The sequence below is a fragment of the Hippocampus guttulatus genome, chromosome 10, assembly GCF_054856545.1.
Source record: "Hippocampus guttulatus isolate MCC_2025c chromosome 10, RoL_Hgut_1.0, whole genome shotgun sequence".
NCBI lineage: Eukaryota > Metazoa > Chordata > Actinopteri > Syngnathiformes > Syngnathidae > Hippocampus > Hippocampus guttulatus.
This window is the reverse complement of record NC_141270.1, coordinates 172,362-199,566: the sequence shown is the minus strand read 5'-3', so window position 1 is coordinate 199,566 and position 27,205 is coordinate 172,362. Positions and strand designations below refer to the sequence as shown.

At 53.8% G+C, this 27,205-nt stretch overlaps 1 protein-coding gene across 4 annotated transcripts; it reads left to right on the top strand.

Moving 5' to 3' along the window:
• Window positions 1-4,468: 4,468 nt before the first annotated feature.
• zbtb18 (zinc finger and BTB domain containing 18) lies at window positions 4,469-13,925 on the top strand. Of its 4 annotated transcripts, none has more exons than XM_086122193.1 (3): window positions 4,470-4,877; window positions 7,148-7,251; window positions 9,751-13,925. In XM_086122193.1, exons 2-3 carry the CDS (start codon window positions 7,236-7,238, stop codon window positions 11,280-11,282), a joined length of 1,548 nt encoding a protein of 515 aa, XP_085978319.1. In that variant the 5' UTR covers window positions 4,470-4,877; window positions 7,148-7,235; the 3' UTR covers window positions 11,283-13,925. The 4 variants fall into 4 exon arrangements, with proteins under 4 accessions (XP_085978320.1, XP_085978319.1, XP_085978318.1 ...); XM_086122192.1 differs by having other exon boundaries at window positions 7,058-7,251; XM_086122194.1 differs by lacking the exon at window positions 7,148-7,251 and having other exon boundaries at window positions 4,469-4,877.
• Window positions 13,926-27,205: the final 13,280 nt, after the last annotated feature.

Genomic DNA, 27,205 nt, shown 5'->3' with positions numbered 1-27,205 from the left:
GTTTTTGTTTTGTTTTGTTTTTGGAGGGGGAGGGGGGTGGTGCGGGGACAAAACACTACATGATCACTCACTGCGGTGTCCAGTTGTTGTTTACCCGGTCAGGCCGGCTGAAAGGTGACACACAGGGGACGGACGCCACGTGTTAGCCCGGCGTCAGCTCACCATATGGGGCGGGAGGACGAGAGCTAAGCCCCGTGCAAGTCCCGACACATGGATCTCGCAAACACGGGCAGATGCCGCCTCTGTGGTGCGCACACACTCACACAAAAAAGAAGCCAAATCTGCCCCAGCATTCTAACGACATGATGATGGAGCTATTTACTGGTTGATGGCAGCCCAACATGTTGTTGTGTTATTTTGCTCTCCCAAACTAAGATCAGCTTCATTCGGCCCACCGTGCGGACATTTGCAAACAAAATGCACTCCGTTGATCGAAACAAGTCCGTTCTCAAAGCTACAAAAATGCTCACAAAGCCATGCGAAGCTTTGGCTTGAAAATTAAAAGCGAGCACGTGAGCTATTGACGTCGGTACAATCAAAATAAGAATTTGAATTTTTAATCAAATGTGAAATTCTGTATGTTTGTTTTTTTATAATTGGCTCGTTAAATGTTTAAAATAAATTGAATTGAATACAACTTTATTGTCAAATGCGCTGTACGTACGTGTAACATACAGCCCAGATGAAATTTCTTCTCTCTCAACATAAAACAAGAGGAGCCGCTGCGGCTGTCCGCGCCGCCATCATAAATAAATCTCATCAAAGCAGAATAGGATATTTGAATTTCAAATAAGATGAAACAATTTGATTTTGAAATCACGTTTTGCAAGCATATTTTATTCTGTTCCATTAAATTTTTATAGACAACATTTAAAATGTAGATTTTGCCCACGTTTCACTTCCTCGCATTGTAGTTTGAGTGAAAATCCTTGCCATGTATCCAAATAAAATTGCATCCCGTCTCACGCCCTTTGAAAATCTGAAAAAAAACCCCGTTAACAACTCAACACAAAAACAAGCCGCAATTTAGCAGCGCTGAATATTAATAACGCTGCTAAAAATAAAAAAAAAACAATAAGTGTGCCGCGGGCTTACAAGGCTAACATCTGGACGGTTTGGCAGGCGAATTGAGGCGCTGAGAAGCCTCTTCTATGCTGCTCCAGATGCGCGCACGCACGCACGCACACACAGTGAGAAGCATCCATACATGCACATGTGCAAACACAAATACAGATGTGCACAGAGGGTCACCGCAGATGCACACGCACACAAAGCAATATCTCAGCCCCAGATGGAGACGGCGCGAGTGGCAGCTGAGGTGTGGCATTGTTGGCACAGGTAGCATGTTGTCAACAGCTGGCGCAGGTTAGGCATTCCTGGGAATTGGAGCCACAAGGCAAATGTTCCCGCTGGCTCCAGGGGTGGGGGGGGGGGCACGCTGGTGGTGGCGGCGGCTGACTGGCACAACAACATCACCCCCACAATGGGCGGCGGTGGCAAAACACTCCATACTTCAATATGTGTCTGTGACATGCTGATAGGTTGACGTCGGAGTGTGTGTGTGCGCGCGCGTGTACGCGTGTGCGTATTAGCCGTCTTACCGCCCAGGGACTAATTTCCTCCACGGCCACAGCTGCTGGCCGCCATCTCCTCTGACATCTGGAGCGGAGAGGGACGGGCGAGCAGGCAGACGGACAGCTCGAGACACAGAGGATTGACTTGTACATCACATCTCTCTGATCTCTCCCCAATAAACACAATTTGTTGCGGAGGCTCAGAGAGACGCGCGCGCACACTTTGTGTCTGATGTGACCGCCCTGAAAATATCTCCGTCCTCACCGTTTTGTACGATACGCCACCCGCAACCTATTTTATATCTCGAAATAAACTAGCTAATAAAAATAAAACTAGCTCAACGGATGTCATGTCATTTCGACACGTGGATGATAGTCACGGTTGCGAGTTAAAACACGAGAACCGACAAAAAGGAAGCGAGAAGAAGAGAGCAACAGCCGGGAAGACAGACTGGAAGGGAGCAAAAGAGCAGAAGAAAGAGGAAGACTTGCCTTCTCGACATTTTGCCTTGCCTTATTGCCAGGACAGAGCTGCGAGCGATATCAACACAACACCATCCTGAAATCAGATTCAATCGCCAAATTGGGACGCGAAGAAAGCGCAAGTGAATGACGCCATCATTTTACGATACGGCTCAAGTCTCTGCTGTTCGCGGCCAGCGGCTAGCCGCTAGCAACTAGCAACGAGCTTTCTTCTTTTTCAGTGATGTTTGTCATTCATTCTCCATCTTTAAAGGAAGAGGATGTGCTTTCAATTGCACTTTGAGGTCTTTTTCATTCACACGCCATCACTGGACAGATGTACAACCCCCCCGCCCCCCCAAGACACACACACACACACAGATTGGAGGTGTCATTAACCAATTTAGCTTCCAGATGTCCATCATGGAGCCACAGCCAAAGTTGCACAGCTCCATGTGGGCTTCGCACAAATCCACACACAGGTGCAAACATCCCCCACACGCACGCTGCCAAGTTTCACTGTGTGGATGCTGAGGCAGAAACGGAAGCACTCACTGAGCGTGTGATGTACAGAAAGCAGACGAGATGTTTGATTGACAAGCGCACATCTTGATGAAAACTTGCTGGCTTTTCTTTTTTTTTTTTCATTTTTCTGAACATTCCTAAAAATGAGTCTCGGTACCATCTGGGAGACAGGCCAGTTAAACACACAGTTGGTCTTCCTGGTGACTCACACACACACACACACACAGACTCGCTCAGAGTGGATCTAAAAAGTCTACACACCCCTGTTCAAATGCACATTTCTTTTTGTGTGTGATCAAGAAAAATGAGACCAAGATGATTCTTTTGCAAACCATGAAAGTGACCTCTAACCCGTGTCCAACTCAAGAGAAAAATCCGATCAAGCAGGCGAGCACACAAACAGCCACGATTATATGGTTGCAACAATTGTATCCATTCTCAAGTAAGCCAAAAGTGATACGAGTGATGGGGGCGGTGAGGCTTGACCAGGACGATATTGCCATTCTACTAGTGGGCTGAAGTGACATGCACATGAAGACGTGCGCCTAAAGTTGGATATCCTTCACATAGAAGAAATGCTCAACGGCTTTCAACGCGGCGACTGGCGAGCTCTCCGCGGGATCTACAGCGACCTTCGGAGGTGGAAAGGTGTACTGCAGGCTAAAGCGGGCCCGGAAGAGGAATCTTGTGATCCACTCAAGTTCGCGATCTGTCTTATTTGAAGTCGTTCGACCTCCGGGGGCTAAAATAGCCACAACACAGAAAGAATCCTTTGGGAGGTTCCCAGTTGGTCCGTGTACGCTCGCCTCCCCGCATGTGTGCTTGCCTGCGTGAGTGCGCGCGCGCGCGCGCGCGCGCACACACAAGGGCCTCATTGTCCCACCGAGCCGTGAAAGTGGAGCCCCGGAAAAGTGACGGGCAAAAACAGGGTCACCGTTCATTTGCATTTGAACGAGTGCTGTGGCTATGACACCGCATCATGTCAATTCATTAGCCGCCTATTAGTGACGCCAATTAGTTTACTAGGACGCCTTTCGCCCACGCAGGACGCGGGACGTGTCCGTCTCCCTGCTGGCCGGACTTTCCGCCAAGGTGCCTGTCCCAGTGACCCATAAAAAGAGACATTTTTCAAAATGATCTTTTCAACACTTTTTCATGTTCACGGTTGGACTTTTACTAGCCACCTCAGGGTTATGAACACGAAAAAGGATTTTTTTTTCTCTCTCATTAAAACCTCTTGGAAGGTCCGTATCCTATAAGGCAAACAAAGAGAGAGACGATTAAACCTTGCTTTTTACGAGGGCGGGATCCACGTTTGGTGATTTCAGAAATAGAATGGCCTCACTGGAACGTGTTATGAGTTAACCATGTGATTTGCCCGAGTTGTTGTTCAAAAATATTGGCGTTATTCTTGTAACGTATGTTGAATTCCATCGCCGATGTTTCCACAATGCACTTTCTCCCGCGTCACTGCGGTTGGACTACATTATCCACGATGCACCTCGAAGCGACAGCGCTCCCTCCGCCTTCTCCACCTGTCTGTAAGTCTTATTTTTGCTTTAATTCATTTTCAATTCTATGTAGAATGACGGAGAATCGGGTGAGGAACTTTTTTTGCGTCTGTTTGAACTGAACCAAAACACATATTATGACCGTATTCGCCTTCGGTACGAATAATCCTGTGAGTAAAACCTCTATGAATCAATATCAATTGATAATCGTGGATAATATTTCGAATGAGTTATGACAGTATGTGATGGGGGTTTTTTTGACACTGTCCTCCCGCTGTGGTTTCCTCGAGGTGTTCCCACGGCGCTGCACCTGCTCGCTGCGGCCGGACTACAGTACCCACGAGGCCCCGCGTCTCTCCCTCGCTCCCGTCCGCCCGTCCTCCCCTCACGCGGTCGTCTAACCGACCCGTCGGTTCGGCCGAGCCGCTTCTCCCTCCGCGCCCCTTGTCGGTGTGCGTCTTGCCGCCAGGTCGGAGTCAACCTCTGCCGACCGCCGATATACGAAGGCGAAGAACAAGAATACATCGCCGCCCCCCCCCCCCCCAGCTCCTTGTCGAGCCTCCACCATTGGCTCCCAGCCTTGCCAGTCAAGTCCCAGCCCGAGTTGTGTGAGCTGTTGTGTGTGGGGAGCAAACAGCAGGCAGGAACAGCAACAGCTCGGAAACATCTGGCCGCCGCAGAGTCCCTCTCCCCTTGCCCCGGCTCGACAAGCCCGTTATGGGAAGCGACGCAAAGTCGTCGTGAGGGGGGAAGCGAGGGAAGGCGCTGAGGAGGATTCGGCGGAGGACGTCGGAGCGTGCTGCCTGTAAGTGGCGCTCGGTCGCTCGAGTGAGTGGAGAGGGGCTGAGGGAGCGAGTGAAAAGTAGCTTCCTTATCCCTAGCATGACCGCGTCGCGTTAGCTCGCTCCTTTTCGCGGCCGTTGTCATAGCAGCGGGGCCTAACGGCGGGCGGGAAGGCGGCGAGGCGGCAAAGTCCTTCCTCTGGCGGACGCGGCACCCGGTCCGCACGCCAGCTTTCTTTCGACGCTCGCCTCCACTTCTTAGCTAGCTTCCGCGGGGGCTCGGTGTGTGCGTGTGTGCGCGCCTCCTTCGACGCGGGCGTCTTCTTCCTCGCCGATGGAAAACGCGCAGAAAGAACAACTCGCTCCAAAACTCTCCGCGTCGCCGCGACGAGTACGACGCGACTACTCGGCTCGCTGCGACTTTATTACACTGACTTGAAAGACGGCCGCCCGCGGCGTTCATTCGAGTCAATTCATTCAAGTTTCTCCTGATCAATTGGCGACGTTTTCGTGTTCGGACTTGCTCTCGCCGTCCGTCTTTATACCAGGGCTTCTCAAAAGGAAAGTTCCAAGGTGCCAAAGTTCCAAACTGCAGTACGTGCAATAGCTACCAAGTGTCCCCCCCATCCCCCTCCCCAAGACCCCAAATCCCATTGGGATGACAGATTTTGTTTTCGAACAGCTCAATCCATATTTCGTCGTCGTCGCGCGGCACATTCAAATCTTGATGCATCACCGGTAGCTGGAAATGTTGCGCAGCAAGTGATTGACTGATGCAGGGATGACAGATTGGCCGCCAGGGTCGAGAGCATAACCCAAAATATCAGGATGTGTCCTTTTAGATTCAGTGTTTGGTTTTATTCCAGAGAAATCTGTGGCTGATGGAAATTAATTTGAACCCCCCCCCCCCCAAAAAAAAAAACAAAAACGGGTCCGACCCCAAAAGTTCCCAATTGTGAGGCAGCCTCGCTAAAGTCTCGTCGGCCGTGCTGCCGGGCCATGCAAAATGTGTCCCAAAAATCATCATCATAAATATACACGATCAAATCTCACATTCGGTCCAAACCAAAGTGGATTTTTTTTGGGGGGGGGGGGGGGTCTGATGCAGATTGCGAGATTAGGCAGATTAAAAGCCAGCAAACATTCATTAATCGGCCCATTCATGAAAAGCGATGAGGGAAAGAACGTCCCACCACGCTTGCAACAGTCAAGCTATGAATTGACTGTTGGATGGTATTTTGTCCTTTACTCTTTGACTTTGCAAGAGAGACAAAAATGGGGCCTTTGTATTTGCGTCATTATCCTTGTGATTTGAAACGACCTAGTTCACGTTTGCTGATGAAAAATGGCCGATAGCGGCGAGCTGCACATGTTTTGCCAGCAAACTCCTTCCACGGCAATGGAAACGTTTCCCTTCCCAGATCGGAAACGAAAGACAAAGACTGGGAAAAAGACCGATTTTGGAATCCTCTCCCGAAACGCGTCGCCATTCGACATTGTCGAGAAGCAAGAGGCTTTGAAATCCACACGCGCGCCTTCACTGACGCCATAAGTGGCGCTCATCGTCCCAGTCCTTAAAGAGTGTTTGTTCCTTCATGTGGTAGCTTGTCCGACCGAGGGGGGGTCGGCGCTCGGCTCAAAGAATTGAGACGAGCGGCGGAGCGTGAAAAAGTGTAAAACAATATCAGCTGCGCGCGTGTGTCGGTCGCCAATGCGCCTTTTGTCTCCGAGGGAGCCGCCGGAACAACTTGCGGCCCTTCGTCGTCGGCAACTTTTCCCTGCCTTCTTTTCGGGCACATTGGGAAAAAGCCAAACGAAAATGCGCACTGCCGCCGCTGTTCGTCGCTCATGCCGTTTTCCAGAAAGAGAAAGAAAAAGGGGGAGGGGGGGCGACCAAGTTGTCGCTTGAAATGAAAGAGGAGTCTGGTGGCAGGAGTGGAGAGGAGGCAGCATATGGCTGTAGAAAGAGCACAGCTGGAGGTAGCATCTCCATCTGAGGATGATGTCAGAGCAGCTGACAGGCTGCCATCCACCCACCACCCCCCTCCCTGGCCCTTTATTGTGAGGCAGCCTGGGAGAGTTTGAGTGTGTGAGTGTGTGTGTGTGGCAGTTAGTAGCAGGCAAGAAGAGGTGGGAGGTGATATCTGGTTCCCCCTCCAACATCGCCGCCACTTTGCATCTGTCCCTCGCACTTTCAACACAGCGAGCTGCCGCTGCCGCTTCTTTCTCATTTGGCCCTTCTTCCTCCTCCTCCTCGCGCGCCTTGGCCGGCTCGCCCGCTACCCACTCGCAGGCGAGGCGAGAGAAGGCAAGAAGGACGCGAGCCAGCGCGCAAGCCACGCGGCTCCGGCTCCCCGGCCACGCTGGACATCATCGAGTGGATGCGTGGCGCCGCAGGTACCGTCCCCTACCGCTTGCCCGCGCCTCTTGCGTTTGCGGGGCTTCGGCAACGCTCGCGCTCGCACTCGATTTTGAAATGCCGCTTTACTTTCTGATGGACTTCGAGTCTTTGAAACGCGTCGTAGGGTCGCCGCGTTCCGACGCCGTTGGCGCTCACGTATTTGAAATGTTCTCCGTTGGCACTTGGGCTTACTGTTGCTTGAGTGTGGACGAGAAGCGAGATGATTTTAAAAAAAAAACAGCCAAACTTGACGAGCGACTTCAAACGTTTGAAATGTTGTCGTTTTGGCGCTTGGCGTCGCCGTCGCTCGGTGCGCCCGAGAAAGGAAGACGGGACGGAAGCGGCATCGTTTGTTTGTCCGCTGACGGTGCCGAGTGCGGCGTAGCGGATGGCTGGCTCGGTGTCGCGAGCATTTCAAAGGTTCCGCTTGTTGTGCGCCTTTTCCTATTTGAGATGTTCTCGTACTTTTTTTCCTCGGGGTCCGGTGCGGAAACGCCGGGGCCGATTTTCTCTTCGGGTCCCGGCGCGGTTCGAGGCGTTTGAACGGCTAACGCTCGAAGCCGAGCGCGGGCTTTCCCAGCCCGTTTTACGAGGCGGCTCTGAAGAAAAGCGCCGCTCTGAAACGTCAAAGGCGAGTTTCTTCCGATCCGCGGAGGTGACTTGAAAACGATCGGAAAAGCGGCGCTGGCGTCCCGCGGCGGAGGATCCTAATTTAGAAGTTTGGGCTTTGCGCTGTCCGAATTGGCTAGACAGCTGTAATCGCACTCGCTGCCCGTCGTAATCTCTTTATCTGGCTAGCAGCTGCCATATGGCCCCCGTCAGCTGGATCAGATGTGGATAAGCCCTCCCCCGACCGCCTTCCTTGCTGTTCGGGCCGGGACCGGTCCATGCCTGCGTCTTTATTTTTAGGCATCTTAAGGATTAGGATTGATGCTGTGACGAGCGGGGCACTTACAGTGATTGTCTTGTAAATCTTCTTCTTCTTCTTCGGCGTCTTCTGGGCAGAGGAGGAGGAGGAGGATGTGCAAAGGGTTTTCTCGTAAGACCGCGTCTCGGGAGCATGTGGAGAGGAGGGGCTAGGTCACCCTTGTCCCCGTAAACCCCCCCTCCCCTCCCCCCATTACACACACCCTCCCCTGCCCCTCATTAAAAGTGGCGCACACGCCGCACACACACTCGTCCATTCTTACCGAGGCTTCATTCAAATGAGGCCATTTGAGCGTTCGGGCTAACGAGCGGCGCGAGAAAAGCCAGCGAGCGGGCGGGCGGCAGGCATGTATTTTCTCAGGCGGCACAAAGCGACGTGGCTAACAGGTGGGTCTTTGTAAGATGGTGGTGGTGTGGGGGGAGAGGGGGGGGGGGCACGGTTGAGTTTTGTCAAGCCGTGTGCGGAGGCGGCGGTTAGGTGGGTGCGTTTGTTGTGGAAAGCCGCTTAGCTAAAAGGGCCGTGGCGGGCCAGGCCAAAGTGGCTTCATAAAAATAAGCCGCGTAGGAGCGGCGGCGGGCCGCGGCGCAGAAAAGACGAGGCGGCGCAAATATTCCGGCACGCCGCAAAGGAATGCGCACCTGACTTTGGATGGCTTTTCCTCTCTCGCGCACACACGCACAAAAGTCCCCAAAATGTCACGCGGGCATCGCAATCAATTCTCTTATTGTCAGAAATAATTCATTTCTGTTTGAAAAAAAAACATTCCATCGGATGTATTGATGTGATGAATTTAAAAAAAAAAGTAAAATGAAAATAGCACCGGTGAAATGTTGGACTCGGCGCGTGGCGTAGCGATATCATGCCGGCGTCGCTTTTGGAATTGAAGCGCACGGTTCCATTTGGTGAGACGCACCCGGACGAGACCTTATTTTGTCAGGGGCGACATTTTTCCCGCTATTCAAGTGAATTGACGAGATGAGCGGCATGGCATTTTCCCTTTTTGTCTCGAAACGACATGAGAGTCGAGTCGCTCCCGTCTGAGCCCCAAACAGACGACCGGAGCACACTTGGACCTTTTTCACTTTCCCAATTGATCATCCGAACTGAATTCCATTTTCAAATTTATTGAGAAGCAGTTTATGTAAGACGGTGATTTGATTTGGGGTTTTTTTTTTCCTTTTTTGGGGGGGGGGGTTTGAATTACTGACAGAAATCCTAATTTGAAAGAGTGGAACTCCTTTTTTTGGTGTCAAATAGACAAGAGCGTAATGTGCTTTGATGTACTCCCCCCCGGCCCCCCGTCCACTTTTTGAATTTGCCGACCGAAAGAAATGACATTTCGCCTCACGTGGCAATTTTTCGAGACGAAGCTCGCCTACGGTAGACGACGAGCGCATTTGATTTCCGCCCGCGTCGGAAGCAAACGGCCGTCGCGGCAAGCCGCCCGTTCCTTGAGGCGCTCCCGAAACGGCGAGGCTCGCTCGGTAGTCCGGTTGCGCCGTCCCCCCCCCTCGGAGGAGGCGCGGTAAAACAAAGAGCAAAAAAGGTTTTGTGGGCGTCTGCGCAGGTTATGAGGACAGCAGGATGGAGTTCCCCGACCACAGCCGGCATCTGCTGCGGTGTCTGAGCGAGCAGCGGCACCAGGGCTTCCTGTGCGACTCCACGGTGCTGGTGGGCGAGGCGCAGTTCCGCGCGCACCGCGCCGTGCTGGCCTCGTGCAGCATGTACTTCCACCTCTTCTACAAGGACCAGCTGGACAAGCGCGACGTGGTGCACCTCAACAGCGACATCGTGACGGCGCCGGCCTTCTCGCTGCTGCTGGAGTTCATGTACGAGGGCAAGCTGCGCTTCCAGGACCTGCCCGTGGAGGACGTGCTGGCCGCCGCGTCCTACCTGCACATGTACGACATCGTCAAGGTCTGCAAGAAGCGGCTCAAGCGCGAGGCCGCGGCCGGCGAGGCGGACGCCGGGCGGCGCGAGGACGACGGCGCCGGCTCCGGCTGCTCCGACAAGGCCGACAGCCCGTCGGAGGGCTCGGCGGGCCCGCCCGCCGCCGGCGTCCCGAGCGACGAGGAGGAGGAGGACGAGGGCAAGGCCGGGGCGGGGGCGCCGTGGCCGAGGATGCCCTCCGCCGAGAGGCCGGCGACGCCCGCCAGCCCGCGCCGCGGCGAGGCCGAGCTCAAGGCCGCCTCGCCCGCCGCCAGCCCCAGGTCGCGCCGCTGCGCCGGCTCGCGGGGCCGCCTCGACGGCGCCGACTGCGTCCTGGACCTGTCCGTCAAGGCGCCGGCCGGCCTCAACCACCAAAGCGCCGGCCACTCGGGCGGCAGCCCGCCGGCCGTCAGGGTGAAGGTGGAGAGGGGCGCGGCGTCGGACGAGGACGAGGACCCGCTGGCGGGCGGCGACTACGAGATGGAGCACAGCGGCGAGGCGGCGGCGGGGCGCGGCGGCGGCGGCCCCCTGTCGGCGCGGCGGCGCCTGGGCCTGGAGGCCCACCTGTCGGCCCTGCGCCGGGCCTCGCTGGCGTCGGAGCTGGAGCGCGACGACAAGCCGCCCGGCGAGGAGGTCCCCGCGGCCGACGGCGGCGCCCCGCCGCCGTACGTGTCCAACATGCTGGCGGCGCCCCACGCGCAGATCTTCATGTGCCCGCTGTGCAACAAGGTGTTCCCCTCGCCGCACATCCTGCAGCTGCACCTGAGCTCGCACTTCCGCGAGCAGGAGGGCGCCCGCGCCAAGCCGGCCGGCGGCGACGTCAACGTGCCCACCTGCGCCATCTGCAGCAAGACCTTCTCCTGCATGTACACGCTCAAGCGGCACGAGCGCACGCACTCGGGCGAGAAGCCCTACACGTGCGCCACCTGCGGCAAGAGCTTCCAGTACTCGCACAACCTCAGCCGCCACGCCGTGGTGCACACGCGCGAGAAGCCGCACGCCTGCAAGTGGTGCGAGCGCCGCTTCACGCAGTCGGGAGACCTCTACCGCCACATCCGCAAGTTCCACTGCGAGCTGGTCAACTCGCTGTCGGTCAAGAGCGAGCCGCTGGCGCTGCCCAACGTCAGGGACTGGGCCATCGAGGACAGCTCGCAGGAACTCTGGAAGTAGACGCGCCCGCCGCCGTCGCTTCTCGGCCGCGGCTTGGGAAAACATCTCGGAAGGGCCGCCGAGTCGTTATTCCCGCCCCGCCTAAAAATCTCGCCCGTGTTCATCGGGTCAAACCGTACGGGCGGTCACGCGGCGACCCCCGCCCCTCCCCCTCCGTTTCCAGGCCCGCCCGCAATACGTGAAGGGTTGCCGTGCAGGGATCACGGCTCCAAAAAAAACATCCCCTCCGACGTGCTTTCCCCGCCCGCGTTTGCAAGACGGCGGAGGCTCACTTTGTTTTCCGATTCTCGCGGCGCCCCACCGCGGCAAAATGTCCACCGAGAGCCGATTGATTTGGCGGCGGGTTGACGTCGACGTCATTTGAACAAATCGGCCCAGCGTACGTTTTGTTTGCGAGCCGCGACGCTCGAGCAATAACCGAAGCGCCGCCGCGTCGGCGTCACGGCCGCGGCTGAACGCCGGCCTCGGAACGGTCGAGCGTGTTTGGCCAACGTTCTTCCTTGACACCGATTTCTGGGGAAGCGCAAATGGGCGGCGGGACTTCCCCCTCGATGTCGACTTTGAAAATGTATTTGCGCGGGTCCGTTGTACCTGAGGCCATCTCGCGGGAGGGCGCGGAAATATCCCGCCTGCCACCGCGCGTGACAGCGTAGCCCGAGCGAGCTACGCGGCCGGCCGGCAAGAAATTCGCATTCTCGGCTGACTTGCGGCGGTCGGGAATGCGCCTTTGAAAGCCACGCGGGTGTCCCGGCGAGTCTTGCACTTTACTAGCACATGAACACACGTTACTACTGACTTTTCTTTTTTTGGGGGGGGGGGGGGGGGTTTCTCTCGCATTCTCAATGTAACTGAAGGTCCGGCCTTTCAATTTTTCATTTCTGTCTTTCATCTCACCGCTCGACAGGCAAGACACTCAACGGGTATCACCATGCGCACTTCGAAGATGTGTGTGCATGCCTGTGCGCGCGTGTGTGTGTGTGTGTGCGTGTGCGTGTGTGTTGGTGATGAGATTCTCCACCGGCAAGGCGGCACCATTAGCCTGTTCAGGGAGCGACTGACAAAATGAAACTCATGCAATGCACAGCCTCCTTTTCTTATTCTTCTTATTACGATGACTAATTTTCAATCGGCCTGAAGTATTTTCTAGCATTGGACAAATGATTAGCGAGGAATCATTTTTCTTCAATGTAGCCGGCGGTCCTTTTGTGATGAAAAGTATTTCATTTTTTTTCCTCCTGCTTTTGTTTCAATTCATTTCCGGTGATGATGATGATGGTGATCAATCATTTTATTGGATTTTATTTTCTCTTTTTAACCTCCTGTTGCATGACGTCTACGCTTGTACATTTGAAGGTTTTTTTTCCTTGAAGACAATAATGTGAATTTGCTGTATTACTGTACACATTGTTATTGATCAAATTTGATTTATTACTATTATTATTTTTTTTTTTTGGTGAATATGCTACTACTGCTCCAGGGCGAAGCCAAGCTGACCATGACTGGTGGGGAGGGGGAAAAACGCATGCATGGGATTTTGTCCGAAAAAGTTGGCCATTTGTGGCCGGGAAGCTCTTGAAGCCGGCGTGTGTGTGCACTGATCTCGGCTGTTTTTGTGCGCGCGCGTGTGTGTGTGTGTGTGCAAGCGTGGAAAAGACAAGCACCTTTTTAAGCTATAAAAAAACAACAACAACAACAACATGAAATTGCGTGCTGGAAAGATGCCTTTCAACTCCATCTTTGCGACTGAACATGTCTATTGAAAAAAATAAGAATCTATTTGGGAAAATGTCACGGAATTGTCCAAATCAAATCCACCAGAGCGGATTTTTAAAACGTTGTTTGTGGTTTAAAAAAAAAAAAAAATATATATATATATATATATATATACACACATTTGTTTCTATTTGGGAGATGGAGCTCGGTTTGGAATCGTCAAACGTCTCATGCAATCCCCCCCAAATAAAGAATTGCTGAATGCTTCATCGCCCTTAAGCGCGCGCGCGTGTGTATGTGTGCGCGCGCGTGCGCGGCCAGCCCGCCCATTCATCCAACCTGCTGCAGTTTGCGTCATCACTGCTGATTTTTTTTTATTTATTGTAATATTTTTGGTTGTACTCGAGCGCCTTAAACTGCTGTAGTCCAGGCTGATTGTTGCTCTGATTTTCTTTCGGAATTATTATTATTCATATTATTATTATTTTAATTTAAGCGTATTTGTAATAATTTATTTGCGAGTGTCAGGCTGTGAACAAACCACAGTCGGACCTTTTTGCTGTGTTTACTTGAAAACGAGACGGGTGCGGGTGCTCTTCTTTTGATGTTCATGAAATCAAAATTTCAAAAAACCTCTTTTATGAGGAACGGGAAAAAAAGGACAATCACCATCTTGCGGGGTCAAAACGGGCCGATTTTTTTTTCAGATCGAATCGCTCCCTTGTTGAGAGGAAAATGTGTTTATTTTAGGGGTTTTTTTTCAATTCGTTTGAAATGGAGATGTAGTCGGTTTTAGCTTTGACAATCATCGTTTGTTTTTCTCAAAGGGGAGTCAATTCGAAATGTGTTTCGTTTTTGTCATTTCCGGTGTGCTGTTGGCGTTTTTCAATTGTGTGCAAACTGCAATAAATGAAAAGATTCTTCGTTGGACCGCTGGCACTTGTTTTTTATTTTTATTTTTTGCTCAGGGAGCCTTTCCGGGCTGGGTTATCCCAAAAATCAATTCACCCGTTCGTTCTGTTTATATCCTCACCCGACGCGGGCGGGAGCCAACCCCGGCCATGCGGCAGCCCGGACTGGAAGCGCGGGGCACAGGTGAAATACGGGAGGAACCGCGGACCAGAAGCCACCCGGGAGCCGGCGGTGCCGTTCGCTTGGCCCATTCGGGGCCGATCCTTGATGCTGATCCGCCCAACGAAAAGAGAAGTCGCTGTAAAAACGAACACCACCATTTCCGGCTTTAGGCGCTGGAAACCTTGAGGGGAGGGGGGAATCCACCGGAAACGTACAAGGCACTCGTTTCAATTCGTTGATTGAAATGAATGTTCAAGTTGACATTTCAAGGACATGATTCGACTCGCATATGATTGATTTGCTGTCGTTGATCCAAATTGCGTTGGCAAGTCAGATGGCGGCCGTCTCTCGCTCCGCCTGCGAGTCTTCTCCGCCGATTGCAGCCGAGTCGGACGGCTCCCGTGTAAGTTTATGTTAAATTATTATTTCTATTTTATATTTGAGCATCATATTTTTTTGTGTTAAAGTTACCTAGGTTATATTCCGTTGAATAATTGCTTGAACAAGTTTATGTCGATATTGTCTGATTGGCTGAAGGAAACCAGGAAGTGTTTGTGTTACCGGAAGAAGATGTGTTCGTTCGAGAGTTACGGAGCAGACGTTGGAAAATCAAGAGCTGCGTTCAAACGAAGTCCGTCTCTCCTTTTTGCCCATTCCGAACGTAGAGCCATCCATCCAAAACCTACGAACCCCTCAATTTACACCCGTTTTGTTGCCCGTCCGCTTCGACTCCTGACACCGCTCGACGCCTTTTTTTTCTCTCGACTCAAGTCAACTTTTCTCGATCCGTAAATCCAAATCTGCCTTTGTTTTTTTTTTCCTCGAGCACATCCGGTTTTCACAATCACAATCATCATCATCAAGAGGTGCAATTCTTTTCTGAAACGGCAAACGCTCGAGCGCATGGGAAAATCCGTATTGCGCAAACTCTTACGTGTCGTCCTTAAAAAGAAAAAACAAATATATCGGCAACCTGCTGTGCGAGACAAAAAGCAACATTTGTGAAATCGACCTCAACAAATATTTTTCGGCTGACGCGAAATTTGCCGTTGATCAACACCTTGTCAAAAGTGGTCTGCGGAAGGTTTTGGCGGGCTCTCGCTGCGCGCGTCGACGCATGCAAACTTTGCTCAGCAGCTTGTTGCCCCCCCCCCCCCCAACACGCACAGCTTGTAAAGCTCCTCAAGGAGTTTTGCCGCAAAGAAATCAGCTTTGAGCTGCTCTTACAGATGCATCGAGAGCTGGGCAGCCATCAGTAGGCCACAGATGGCCTCCTCAGTCAGCCCACCTCGGCCCCCGCCCCCAAGACACACACACACACAAGCGACATAAGCTTGCTTCTAATCTCCATGTCTGACAAACGCCTCATTTTGCTGCGAGGAACCTACAAAGAAGCACAAGCAAGTTCAGAAGGGATGCTTGAGGGTCCCTCGGATTCACCTTTTGAGGTCACGAGGTCAGGCAAACGGTCGCGACGAGAGACGTGGAGACAATTCTCCTTCTTCACCATAAGAAAGAGCGCATGTGCCGTGTTCAGTTCACTGCGCGGCTTTGCAGAAATCGGAACGAAACGGGTCCAAATGGCCCAAATCAAAGGCAAACCAAATGCCCCCCCCCCCAAAAAAAATAAAAAATAAAGCCGCAAAAGTTCTCTCATTCGTTTTCATATTTCATGGGGAAAATGGCAGCACATGTGATGTTTATTTTGTTTTGTTGTCCAATGACAGGTCCACCGAAAATCTCATCATTGTTGATGTCCAAATCTTTCTTCTACTCGGTTGACACCAAATATGACCGTTGCAGAAAAACAATGCCCCAAAGTAGGATCCTTGATCCTCGATTTGAATACAATTCCAATGAAAGCGTCCAGTTAAAAACGTGGGTCACTCGTGAAATATTTTCATGCACTTTTTGCGCATCTTCTAACGACCCGCTACAGTATTTGGTGAATCCATCCCTCCCCAAAAGATTTTTCTGTCACCGGTCGTGTTGCGCTGTCCTTTGGAGGGCCAACCGAGGTTTGGGGAGGAACTTGTTTTTGCCTTCCCATCAGCGGGCGGCCCGAGCGGCGGCGTGTCCGAAAGGCGGCGGAAGAGACGCTTTGGCGTCGCGGGCCAACATCTGCTTGCCAGCGAGCGCTCGGTCACGCCGGAGCTGCGCGAGGTCGGCGGTGAATGTAGGTCATTCGTTCCTTTGTTGACTTGGGGCAAGAGGAGGTCGGGCGCGTCGGGCTCGGGGACAAAGGGGCGGGCGGCCGCGGAAGTATTTGGCCGCCCCGCTCGCCGGAAGCCGTCTCGCCGGACGAGCGCCGCGCCGCCCTGTCCATTGGTACCGTGAGTCGGTCGGGCCTGTCCCCGCCGCCTCGTCCGCCGTACGCGCATCGCCTCAATCGCGCCGAGTGTAAAGCGCCGGCCGGCCTCGTCTTCCCAGAGGCTTTCCGTGCGAATCAAACAAAAATCAAGCTGCGGTGAAAAGAAGGGCCGCACAGAAAGAGAAGAAGAGCGGCTTTTAGCTCCCCGCTCCTGCTAAGAGCGCCCCCTCTCGTGGGGAGGGCCCCCCCTCTGGATGCTTTTCATGCGTGCGAGAGACTTGTCGATTGTCTGCGCGAAACAACAACCCCCCAAAAACGTCACGGGTCGCGCTCCTGCCGGCCCCTGGCGAGTGAGACGAAAAATGGGAGTGAGAGCTGGGCCTGCGATGAGCGCGTGCGCGCGAGAGCGAGCTCCCCTCTTGTCTGCATATTTAAAAGGAGCCCCCTTTCTCAAAGCACTCAGCGCAGCAGGACAGAAGGCGAGCAACAAGCGGCCCGCCGCATGCACACAATACAGTGGCGCGACGCTGGCCAGGGGAGGGGGGGGGCGGCGGGCGCGATGTGTGGGAAGAACACTGGGGGATGTGTGTGTCGATGGGGCGGGGGTCCCCATCGTCCATCCGGCCGGCCGACCCACTTCATCCTCCCTCTTCCCTTTTCGGGGGGTGGGAAGGAACAAAAGGCGACACCACTTGAATATTTGTGCGTCTGCATGTGTGGGAGAGAGAATCGCAGCGACTCTCTCTCCCACACACGGTTTTGGGGCCCCCCTTTGCACAAACGCACAGAGAACACGGTGGGCACGACAGGCTGAAGACAATCCGTCCGAGTCGTGTACTCGCCGGAGGAAAGCCTGCGCGGAGGATTCGGTCTGGGCGGCGGTGAGCTGCTGCCGAGTAGCCAAACTTTGAGAGAGAATTTTCCTTTCCCGGACAAATCCGCTACTCTACTCTATGCGTGTCCCCCAAAAACTCAAGCCAATACCAAAAACAATTTCCAAAAACAAAAAGAACAAGAGAAGAAAGCATGTTATGACACCATCAATGTCCTGTTTTGAGCGCTTCCGAAGATCACGTTTTCACCTTATCGCCTGATCAACGGCACGTCCTCGCGTGCGAGCGGCAGGCGACCGCTTTCGTTTGGGGTCGGGAGGCCAGTCGCGTCAAATGATGATTGAAAGAGCAAGAACGTCCGTCTTGAAATCTGTGTGGTTTTTCAGCACTTGGCCTGTTTTTTCCGGCAAGGTATTGCCAACAAGATGGCCGCCGCCGTGCCATCTAATTGCCTATTGATGACTCAAAGGCCGCGGCGACGCCGACTTCCCGTTCCCGGCCGGCCGGGCGCGACCCGTCCGCCGTATTCTCGCTGGCATCTCGGCGCTCACCTGCGCCCCCGCGCCTCCAGCCAAACACGCGGCGGTGACATCGGAAGATTCCCGCTCATCCAAAATCAGACGGGAAATGTCACGTATGCGGCGGCCCCGCCGCGGGGCCGCGTGCCGAGCCCCCGGCCGCTCCGATCTGGGCTAGGGAGGGAAAGGAAATGTCCCGCCTAAGGAAATGGCACAGCCGGCGGTGCACTGGCACGGATGCATACGGTGGATTATCGAAGGCGGCTCGGGACCATCTGTCCGGTGTGACGGAACAAGTCGGGGAGGAAGAACGGGCGCAAACGGCAAAGGGGACACGACACCGCCGTACGGCCGGAGCGGGAAGGTTTTCTTTCGTCGCCACCCTCCCGACGTTCGCGTCCGGGCCGGCCGCGGCAGAGGCGGGGGGACGTCGAGTAGGCGCAAGGGGCCGATTTTCCTTGCGCGGCGGTCAGCGACCGCTGATAAACTTCAGCCGTTCAACGGGAAGTTGCGAGCGTCAAGCCGCGCTTTGTAACCTTTCAAAAAAGGGAAGACAAGCGGCTGCTCTACGGAGTCAAGAAAAAGAGGAAAAAGGCGGAGCGGCTGGCGAGCAGCTGCGGCCGTATGGCGCGCGCAAGCTGTTGTCGCTTAACGACCGGGCTGCACCCGAGCACATCTGCACGCCGCATCATCATCAGCTCTCTCCGGCTCCGTCTCCGGCTCCGGCTCCGGCTCGCTCTCGCCGCTCGTCGGCCCGGCTGACAAAGTGAACGATACGGAAAATGGGCCCCGTCAGCGCGCCCATACGGCCGCCATCTATATCTGCCCCCGGCCGGGCGAGGGGAAAGCGGGACGGAGACGCATTGCCGGATGCGACGATTAGCAAAATGCGGTCGGATCTTGACTTCCGAGTGCCCCAACTTTGGCCTTTTTTTTTGGTCTTCTAAAGCCCGGCCGCCTCCCAAGCCGCGGCCAAACAGGTGTGCGTTTAGACCGGGAGAATGTAAACACGCGCGCGCACCCACACAAAGAAGATGTGCGTGGGTGCGCGCGCGTGGGGTTGCAAAAGCGCGACCTCGGCGCTTCCGCCGAACACAACAAGCGCCTCCTGGGCAAATATTTCAAGTCAAAACGGGCCGGGCCCATAAAAAGCCGAGAGGCGGCGACGGTGGCGGGCTCTACCTCTGCGGAGGGAAGGGTGCTGGGGGCAAATTGACAGCAGCTGGCCAAACCAGTCAGGAAGTCGCCGACGCCGACACCTGTCCGCGCCGGCAACTGTCCGGTCCCCCTCGGCCCCCTCCCCAATCTCCACGCGATGTCATCCACCGCAGTGGGGAGCCTGGAGAACCTGGAAAGCCTGGAAATCCTGGAGCCCCAACTTGCCGGTCGGCAAAACACCACCCGGGGGTCAGGTGGCTTGTCGATGCAATCAAACAAACAATTGGAGGAGAAATTGGATGGCAACGCTCAACGGCAGCGGTGGGAAAAATCAACGCAACGGTTGCACTCTAGAAATGTGCCAAGAGGACGCAAAGGCGCCGAGGGGACACGTCCGATATTACTTTGTTTGGGAAGTGGATTGTAGCAATGCGCAAAAGACTTTTTGCCAAGCGGCAAAAAGGGCTTTAACTTGGTGGACGAGTGCGTCGTGGAAGGGGGGGAGTGCCCCCGCGTCTCCTTTCGCTTCGGTGGGTTTCGTTTTGATGGAAAATGTGGCAAAAGTCGGAGAATGGGGAAAGAAGCGCCCACGCGGCCGCATCCGTGCGCCGTCGCTCGCTCTCATTTCCGCTACAGAGTCGTCCGCGTCGCTTCGGACGCTCTCTTCGATCCCGTGAGCGACCGCGGATCCAATAGGATTCGCTTCCATTCCGTGAAAGCAGTCTAGACTATTTGCTCCCGTGGCATTTACGGGCGCACGCGTGGATTAACCCCGCGTCACCTCAAAAGTCGGACATCTCCCGATCTACTGCTGTGAGCGCAAAGGTACACCCGGACACACCTAAGCCAGCCCTTTCGTGACCCGCCACGGCCTCTCAGCTGGCTGCCCCCCATCTGTTGCGTCCCAGGGGAGTGTGTGTGTGTGCGCGCGCCTGCATCTGTGTGTGTGTGTGTTGTTGTCGTCAGGCAGGCGTTGGCTCCGGCTGCCCATTGATCAACAGCTGCCGGGCTTCTCATGCTGAGCGGGACGGCTGCGAAGGCGACAGCAGCTGGGCCCCGAGGGCGGGGCGGGGCGGGGGTGGTCCGAGCACAGCTTCCGAGGCCGCAGCGTGTTTAGCGAGCGGGGAGCTGAGCAAAAGGCCCAGAAGACAATCGCAACAAAAGTCACAAGAAAAGCTCGAGAGGAGGCCATTGTGTTGCATTCAGGTGCGGTACGTAAAAAACAAACAACCCCCCCCCCCCCATGCAAAAAAACAAACCAAATAAAACTGCCGGCCTCACATCTGTGCGCGCCATTCAGACGTAGTCAAATGCGCACAGGAAGGCCGGCGAATGGATGCAAAGGAGCCGCAGGTGAAGCCGCAGGCGAGGCCGCAAGTGAGGCCGCAGGCGAGGCCGCGCTTCAAACGAGCTCACGACGGCGCCGGCACTCCGACGACGACTTTGCGCGCGCAGGCTCGCCTCCGAGTCCCGTTTGGCAACACAAAACATGTTGTCATCATGGGGCAAAGGGGCGAAGAAACGAAATGACGAGAGACGCATTCCGTAAAAAAAAGGTGTGGCGAGCCTCCGGGTGCAATGCACATCTTCCAGCCTTGTGATGTTAACATTTCGATAAGTTGGATCATGGGCCAAAAAAAAAAAAGCCGTCAGAAGACAGAAGATGATCCCACTCGAGTCGGCGCGCGGTGCTCATTGAGCCTTCCCATCATTTGCGGCTCGAGGGCGTCACCTAGTGTTCAAAATGAAACTTTCAACTACCAGACGCCGATTTCACCTTTTGCCCATTTGTAGCGTCCGTGCTCTAAAATGACACGATTGAAGTGCTGTAAGATTCAACAAAAATGATACAGAACAAAAGACATCGTGAGGTGACGATATCCGACGAAAACAATGGAATGCGTAGCAGAAAAAGTCTTCCAAACTTCCAAATACCGTACGCACGTTCACCCACCCGCAATGTGTCAAATAGTTTCTCCGTATGTGTCTTTGGCAGTGGCGGACCCTCGGGGCCAGCGAGGCCTTCTCTGCTGGCCTAAACATTCATACAATAACATCCATTTCATTCATGTTATTTTATTTTCATAAATTTGTCAACAAAATTATTCTCTACGTCATATTATTTCCACTTAGTCGAGTGGCTTTCAATGCTATCTAAATCAGCATGTATTGTTATTTTAAATAACATTGAGAGCCGCTCGATAAATAATTTATTATGACGGTAGAGTTTTTAACCAATCATATGTCAGCATATTTGTGTCGCCAGGTCAATTCAACTCGCTCGGGGCCTTCTGATTAAACAGAGCAGGCCCCCGTGCGCCGTAAATGAACGGGCACGGTCAGGATGCAATAGCCAATCGGATCACGAGTCTGCGCGCAGGGGCCAGCTGGAAGGGCTGACGTCGACACCGGACGTGCGCGTTCGGTGATTGGATGAGCGCCTGCTAGAGGGAGCCGTCGCTGCGTTTTGACCCAAAATGGCCGAAGGAGAAGACGTCGATCCGCTTGCTGAACTTTCCACACAATTTTCAAGACGGACCTTCCACGAAAAGCTGCATATTGCGCCAAGAGGTCGCCCAACTCCCGCGCTAGCTAGCCTGTCCCAGCAAGGAAAAGGCTTTGTCCGTCATTTTCAGACGAGCAATTAGGAACGCTACCCGTGGCTCGCGGCCTCTGAGAAACGCTGCAAATTGGACCGCTGGGAATGCCGATTTGGTGTTTGGAGCCACACTGGATTGTTTTACCAAGGCGGCAAGGAAACATCAGAGCACGGCTGGCCACTTACAAGCGACGGTGCGTTTGGGGACACTGGCGTAGATCTGCAGCTCAGTGAACAGGCACTACATCGGTGAGTCAATGGATTTTATTTGACATTTCTTCTTGTCATTTTATTTCGTGAGTATTAAATTCACGGTAACGAAATAAAATGACAAAGCTACAAAAATGTAGCAAATCTGCTCACCTGCAATTTCTAATGGCGCATTGTTGTCACCTTCGTGCACGAAAGTTCGTTCAATCTCAGCTGCTCAACATTTTCGGTTATTTGCTGTTGTGTAGCCGATTTTCAAAATGCAAATGATCCGTTGACTTAATTTTCAAAGAATAGTTTGTTTTGTTATTGTTTGGTTGGTGTCTTCTATGAAACTGCGACATTGCGCGATTTATTGGACAGACTTTGTTTAAAATACAGTTTATATATGTATATCTACATATCTCACTAAAATACATTTGCAAATATTTTGCTTTTCTGGCTCTTAGTCCAAACGGTTCCCGAGCCGTGGCCGAACTAGAAAAAGCTTCGTGACAGCAATGACGCAAAGCCTCCTCTAGGTGGTACTGTCGGAAAAGAAAAAAGGTGCTCCGGATGTGGGCGTGAGCTTTCATTCTTACGCGCGTGCAGCGACTCAAGGCTCATTTGGGAGTCTTTGATTGCATCGGGAGAAAGCGTTCCGAAGTGCTCTTGGGAACGTCCGACTCGCGTATTTGACGTCCGGTATTTGTCTGTGGGCGCGCCTCGCGTTTTGCAGCGGGTCGTTGAAATGTGTACCGCATTTCTTATCCACTAGATGGCAGCAACTATCCAATGTTGCAAGACTAAGCCACTTGCGGATCGTTGCGTACCCGTGAGAACGCAGGTGAAAAAAAAAGAGGCTGACAAACAACTCGCGGTTCTCTCTGACGGTACAAAAGTGTACGCGCCTATCTTTGCGCCTTACTGAAGCCAATTTGTATATCGCTGGCAGTGTTGGGCTGAGCGAATAGCAGTCGGTAAAAACTGAATTCGTCTTCATCGTCACGTCCCAGCAGAGGGCGGCCCGCGGCAGGAGTATCGAACGATGTTGACGACATAAATCGAATCAAATCAAAATGCTGCAGTTGAAATGATCCAAATCGCAGCTTTATATGCTGCTTCACTGTAGTTGTAAAGGGAAAGTTGGTCGCCAAGGCCCTCGTCCACCGCGCGAGCCGCAGGTCAACCAGAGAGATTTGTTGATTAAAGCCCTAAAAGGCTGCAATGCTGTATGTAAAATGCAAACGGCGTGGACGAGATTTTTCCTTTTAACATATCTTGTAACCAATCTAACGTATGCGCGCAAGCCATTCTCATTCGAGTGTTTGCTTCCACGGCCACGAGAAGGCCTCGAGAGATTGTCCTCGATGTTTGCGGATCGGTGTCGAAGAGGATCGCCGGCATCCCGCAGGGCGTCCTCTGGAATGTCAAAAACATGCAAAGGAAACCGGTGAGTGCTCGAGTTGCAGATTGAAACGAATCGTCTCATATTTCTGTTCTTATTGCTCACGGTTAATATGAGGCATGCGGCACAGCCACCCGCCGGTTTCCATCTTGTGGCCAAATGGGGGGCCGGGTGACGTCGGTTCACCGTCTACTCCATTATTAATACGGAGCAGCTCACCGGATCGGCTTTTGGGGCGGCTCCGCCCTGGCGTCGACCTCCCTCGCCCGCGCCGCTCCCGATCGGCTCCGCCGAGCAACAAATGACAGAAACGCGGAACCGTTCTCAAGCGGGAAATGCCGCCAAATTTTGAGGCGTCCCGACCCTATTGTCTTAGGTTGGCCCAAAGCCCGCGGTAGGGAGGAGCAACTTGTTTTAGCCTTCGGTGCTTGCTACTCTGTTATTGTTTTATCGCCGCCCTGGCCCCCGTCCACGGCTCCGCCCGGCCAAAGAATTTCTTGCCGATTATTTCGCCGATCCCAGTTTGAGACGGTTTGAGAATGTTGGAAAGGAAGGCCAAAAGGCATGAAGACGCGCGTGTTGTGATAGCCGCGCAGGAAGTTGAAAGCGGAGCCCCGGCCGGGCCCCTGGAGATGAAGCGCCACGGCGGGCGGGCGACCGTGTGACACCGCGGATCCGCACCCGCCGCGATCGTGCGCGTGAAAGAATTGGGAGACTCCCCCGCCCCCATGAAACTGAACCAAAAGCAGTCGCGAGCGTGTCCTGTCAATGAGTGACGTACTCGCACACCTCCGCATGAAGTGGGAGTTCCACAGGAAAAAAACCCCTCAACGGGCTACATCTGTTGAGTCGGGTCACAGTCGATCATTGCTTGTTACCTCCATGTTGGTTTCTTTTTGTTTCTACTGCGGCTTCCTCCCACGTCCCCAGAACGTGCTCGTTCGGTTCATTCGAGACTCTAAATTGCCCACCCGCAAGTGCGAATGAGGATCCCGCCGTCCCGCGCGGCAGAAAATGACGGGGAGAGGCGGCGGGTCCGTTTGCGTTGCTTTTGCTTGAAGCGCGGCGGCGCCGTTGAGCAGAAACTCTCACTGGTCCGATCGCGACCGAGCGCGTGCGTTGGTAGACGGTTGTGTGGCACTCGGGTGTCGGGAATTGGACTTTTAACCCCTCCGCGCGCGGCCGGGGCGTGCCGGCGGAGTCGGAAAAGACCTCCGAGAGCTCCGCGACTTGAGAGTTGCGTGACTAATTCCGACGTTGGCTTTTACCGCGCCACCTTATGGGAACATTCCTCTCGGATTGAATTTGAGCAGAGTCGCTCGGATTCTTTCCGTCGACCTGACCGAGGAGGAACCGAGACAAACAAATATTTAGGTCAAAGCGCAGCCGCAGCCCAACGGACGGACGAAGACGGATACGCGCGGGCTAAACCGCCGGCAGGAAATGACATTCGAGTCTCGGCTCCGCATTTCAGACAGGCGTGCGCTTTCGAGCGGAGCGCCGACACCCACCCGCGCGGACGCGCGGCAACACCGTGCGCGTGGCGTGCCTTAGCCGACTCGACCGCTTGACTTCGCATGCACGCGACAAGTCACATGTTGGACGCCGAGGCGCCAACCGGGAGTCCCGTCTCACCGTCGGTCGGTCCAATTTGCCACCGCTGCGCGTTCACGGGCATATTTTCGTCAGGTGACGCGAGGACAGAGCGACTTTGTTGTTGACTTCTCGTTGTCCGAATTGTTTTCGCTCCGCGCGCGCCACTTTGCCTTCAGCGCCGGCCGCTTTCAGGTGCTCCGGCGATACACTTGCGTTGAGAGTTGAGTTGAGCCTTCTTGAAAAGACACCGCGAGTCCCCCGAAGCTACCGACCGCAGTCGTTGGTTTATCGCCACAGCGGCGGAAAAAAAATGAGTCCAAAAATAAATCAAAAGAATTCCGGGGAAAATTCCTCCCAGACTGCCCAAAAAAAGCTCCACTGATTTGGTGTTGCAAAACAAGCGTTCCCCAGCGAGATCGTCTCAAAAGGAACAAAATCAATCAAAAGAAACCTTCTTTGGCATTCGGCTCCAGTCGCGTTGACTTAACATCATGGAACACACCCCAACCCCGGCAGAGTTGGCGCACCCCTTTCACCGGCCGGCCCAGACCGACTTTATTCCCCGTGTTTGCGTGGCTTCGGACGACAACGGCGGCGTCGGGAATGGAACGAGAAGAGGAAGAAAACAAACCCCCACAGGCGGCTGGAATACGGGTGGCGGGAGAACAATCGCGCGTGGCAAACGGGATACGCCTGGCGGTGCCAAAATATTGTCAGGGAAGAGCAGTCCGCCCCCGGGCGCTTTTTCATTCGGGCTCGGCGGGACCGCCGGCGGCCGCCGATGAGACAAAAAAGAAAAAAGAAGCGGTTGCGATGAGGATTTTGGTTGGGTTTTTGTCTTTTTTCTTCAGACGTAGTCCTGAGAGTGAAGGAGGACGCGCGGGTCGGAAGAGAAGTTGTTCTGCGAGTGCCATTTGGGCTCGCTTGGAGTCCTTTCTTCGTTCTTCAAATCGAGCGCGGCGGAAAGAAAGAGGCGGAGCGCCGCACTTTCAATTCCTACTCCGCGGTTACGGAGAGACTTCTCTGGCCATCGCCGGCACCCTCGTCGGATGGAAAAAAGGTGGGGGGAGACGAGAAGGACACGCAGAACCCGCTCGTCCGACGAGATTTCCTTTTCCGGGAAGATCACGCGCCGGGCATGACCGTCACGCGTTTTACAGCCGCTCCTCAAACTTTGCTTCAATGACCAAAAGCTCCGGGCCCGTCCGACCAAATGTGCCAAAGACCGGCGCGCCTTGCCGGATGTTCTCAACCGATTGCGCGCACGCGGCATCCACTTTCTGAAGATTCGCAGCCTAATGAAATTGACTCTCAAACTCGAGATGTCCGCCGTTATCCGCGGAAAATGAGCGCAAGACAAAACGCTCCTCGGCGGACGTCGCGCCGAGAGGCCCGGAGACGCGTCGCCGTCGCTAATTGCCGACGTGTAAATATTTGATTGAATTTCCCGCGCTAGCGAAAGTCCGCGGCGTTTCATGAGAAAAGATGAGCGGCGGCCTTTTTCGGCAGATCCGCCGACGATCGGAGACGAGGTGCGAAGCGAGGCTTGCGTCGAGAGGTTTTGCCTCTCGCTTCGTTTCCTGCGCATGTCTCAAAGTGTGGAATTTGTCTCCGGCGCCATCTACCCACACGTTGACCTTTTTCCACGAGAACGCAAGTGCGACCGCACGTCACATCGCAACGTGGGAAAGGCAAAAACGATAAGAGAAACGCCCCCCCCCCCCCTCCTCAGGTGCTCCGCGGGACCCCCCCGTCAGAAAAGTCATTTCCGCACAGACGCGTCCATCCCCCAAAATGCGCGAGACGGTCACTCGGCAAAGCGGACGCCAGGGTCAAGCGTAGCAAGCGGTGTTGAAAAGGAATCTTTTTCAAGGGAAGGGCGAAAGAAATGAAACATTCCGTGACAAATGTCCACGTTGGAGAAATTCAATTCCAGATGAAAATAAAAAAAGGAAAACGAGACGTTCAAAATCAAAGGAAACGCCATTCAAATGCAATTCGATGCAAACGGCACAAAAAATAGATGCAAGGAAATGTGGAAAAAGTCATTGCGGAAAAAGACAGCAGGAACAAAGTACATACACCCCCCCCCCCCCTCAAAAAAAATCATTTAGATGAAATAAAACATGTCAATACATAGAAAAACATGACTTCAATGAAATATGGCGACTTTCAAAAATATTCTTACTTTTTTTTAAGGCTGGAAATTGCAGAAAATCATCATTTGGATCCAGCCGTCGATCGATGAAAATGTGCCGGAGTGTCCAAAGAAGTGGCCGGGCAATGCGTCGCATCGCTTTTCACATGGTTTTTATTTTTAAACTTTTTTTTTTTTTTTTAATGTAATGGAATTTTATTTCTCTATTTTGGTAGGTAGCGAAGATCGGCGCGTGCTCCAGAGCCAGCAACCCCGCACGCGTCGGTACTCGATCCCGGCACGCGGTATCCGCGGCGCTGGCACCGCACCGCGAGAAATCCACTCCGCGTGGCACATTTCGAGCGGCGCGACAAAAGATTTCGCACC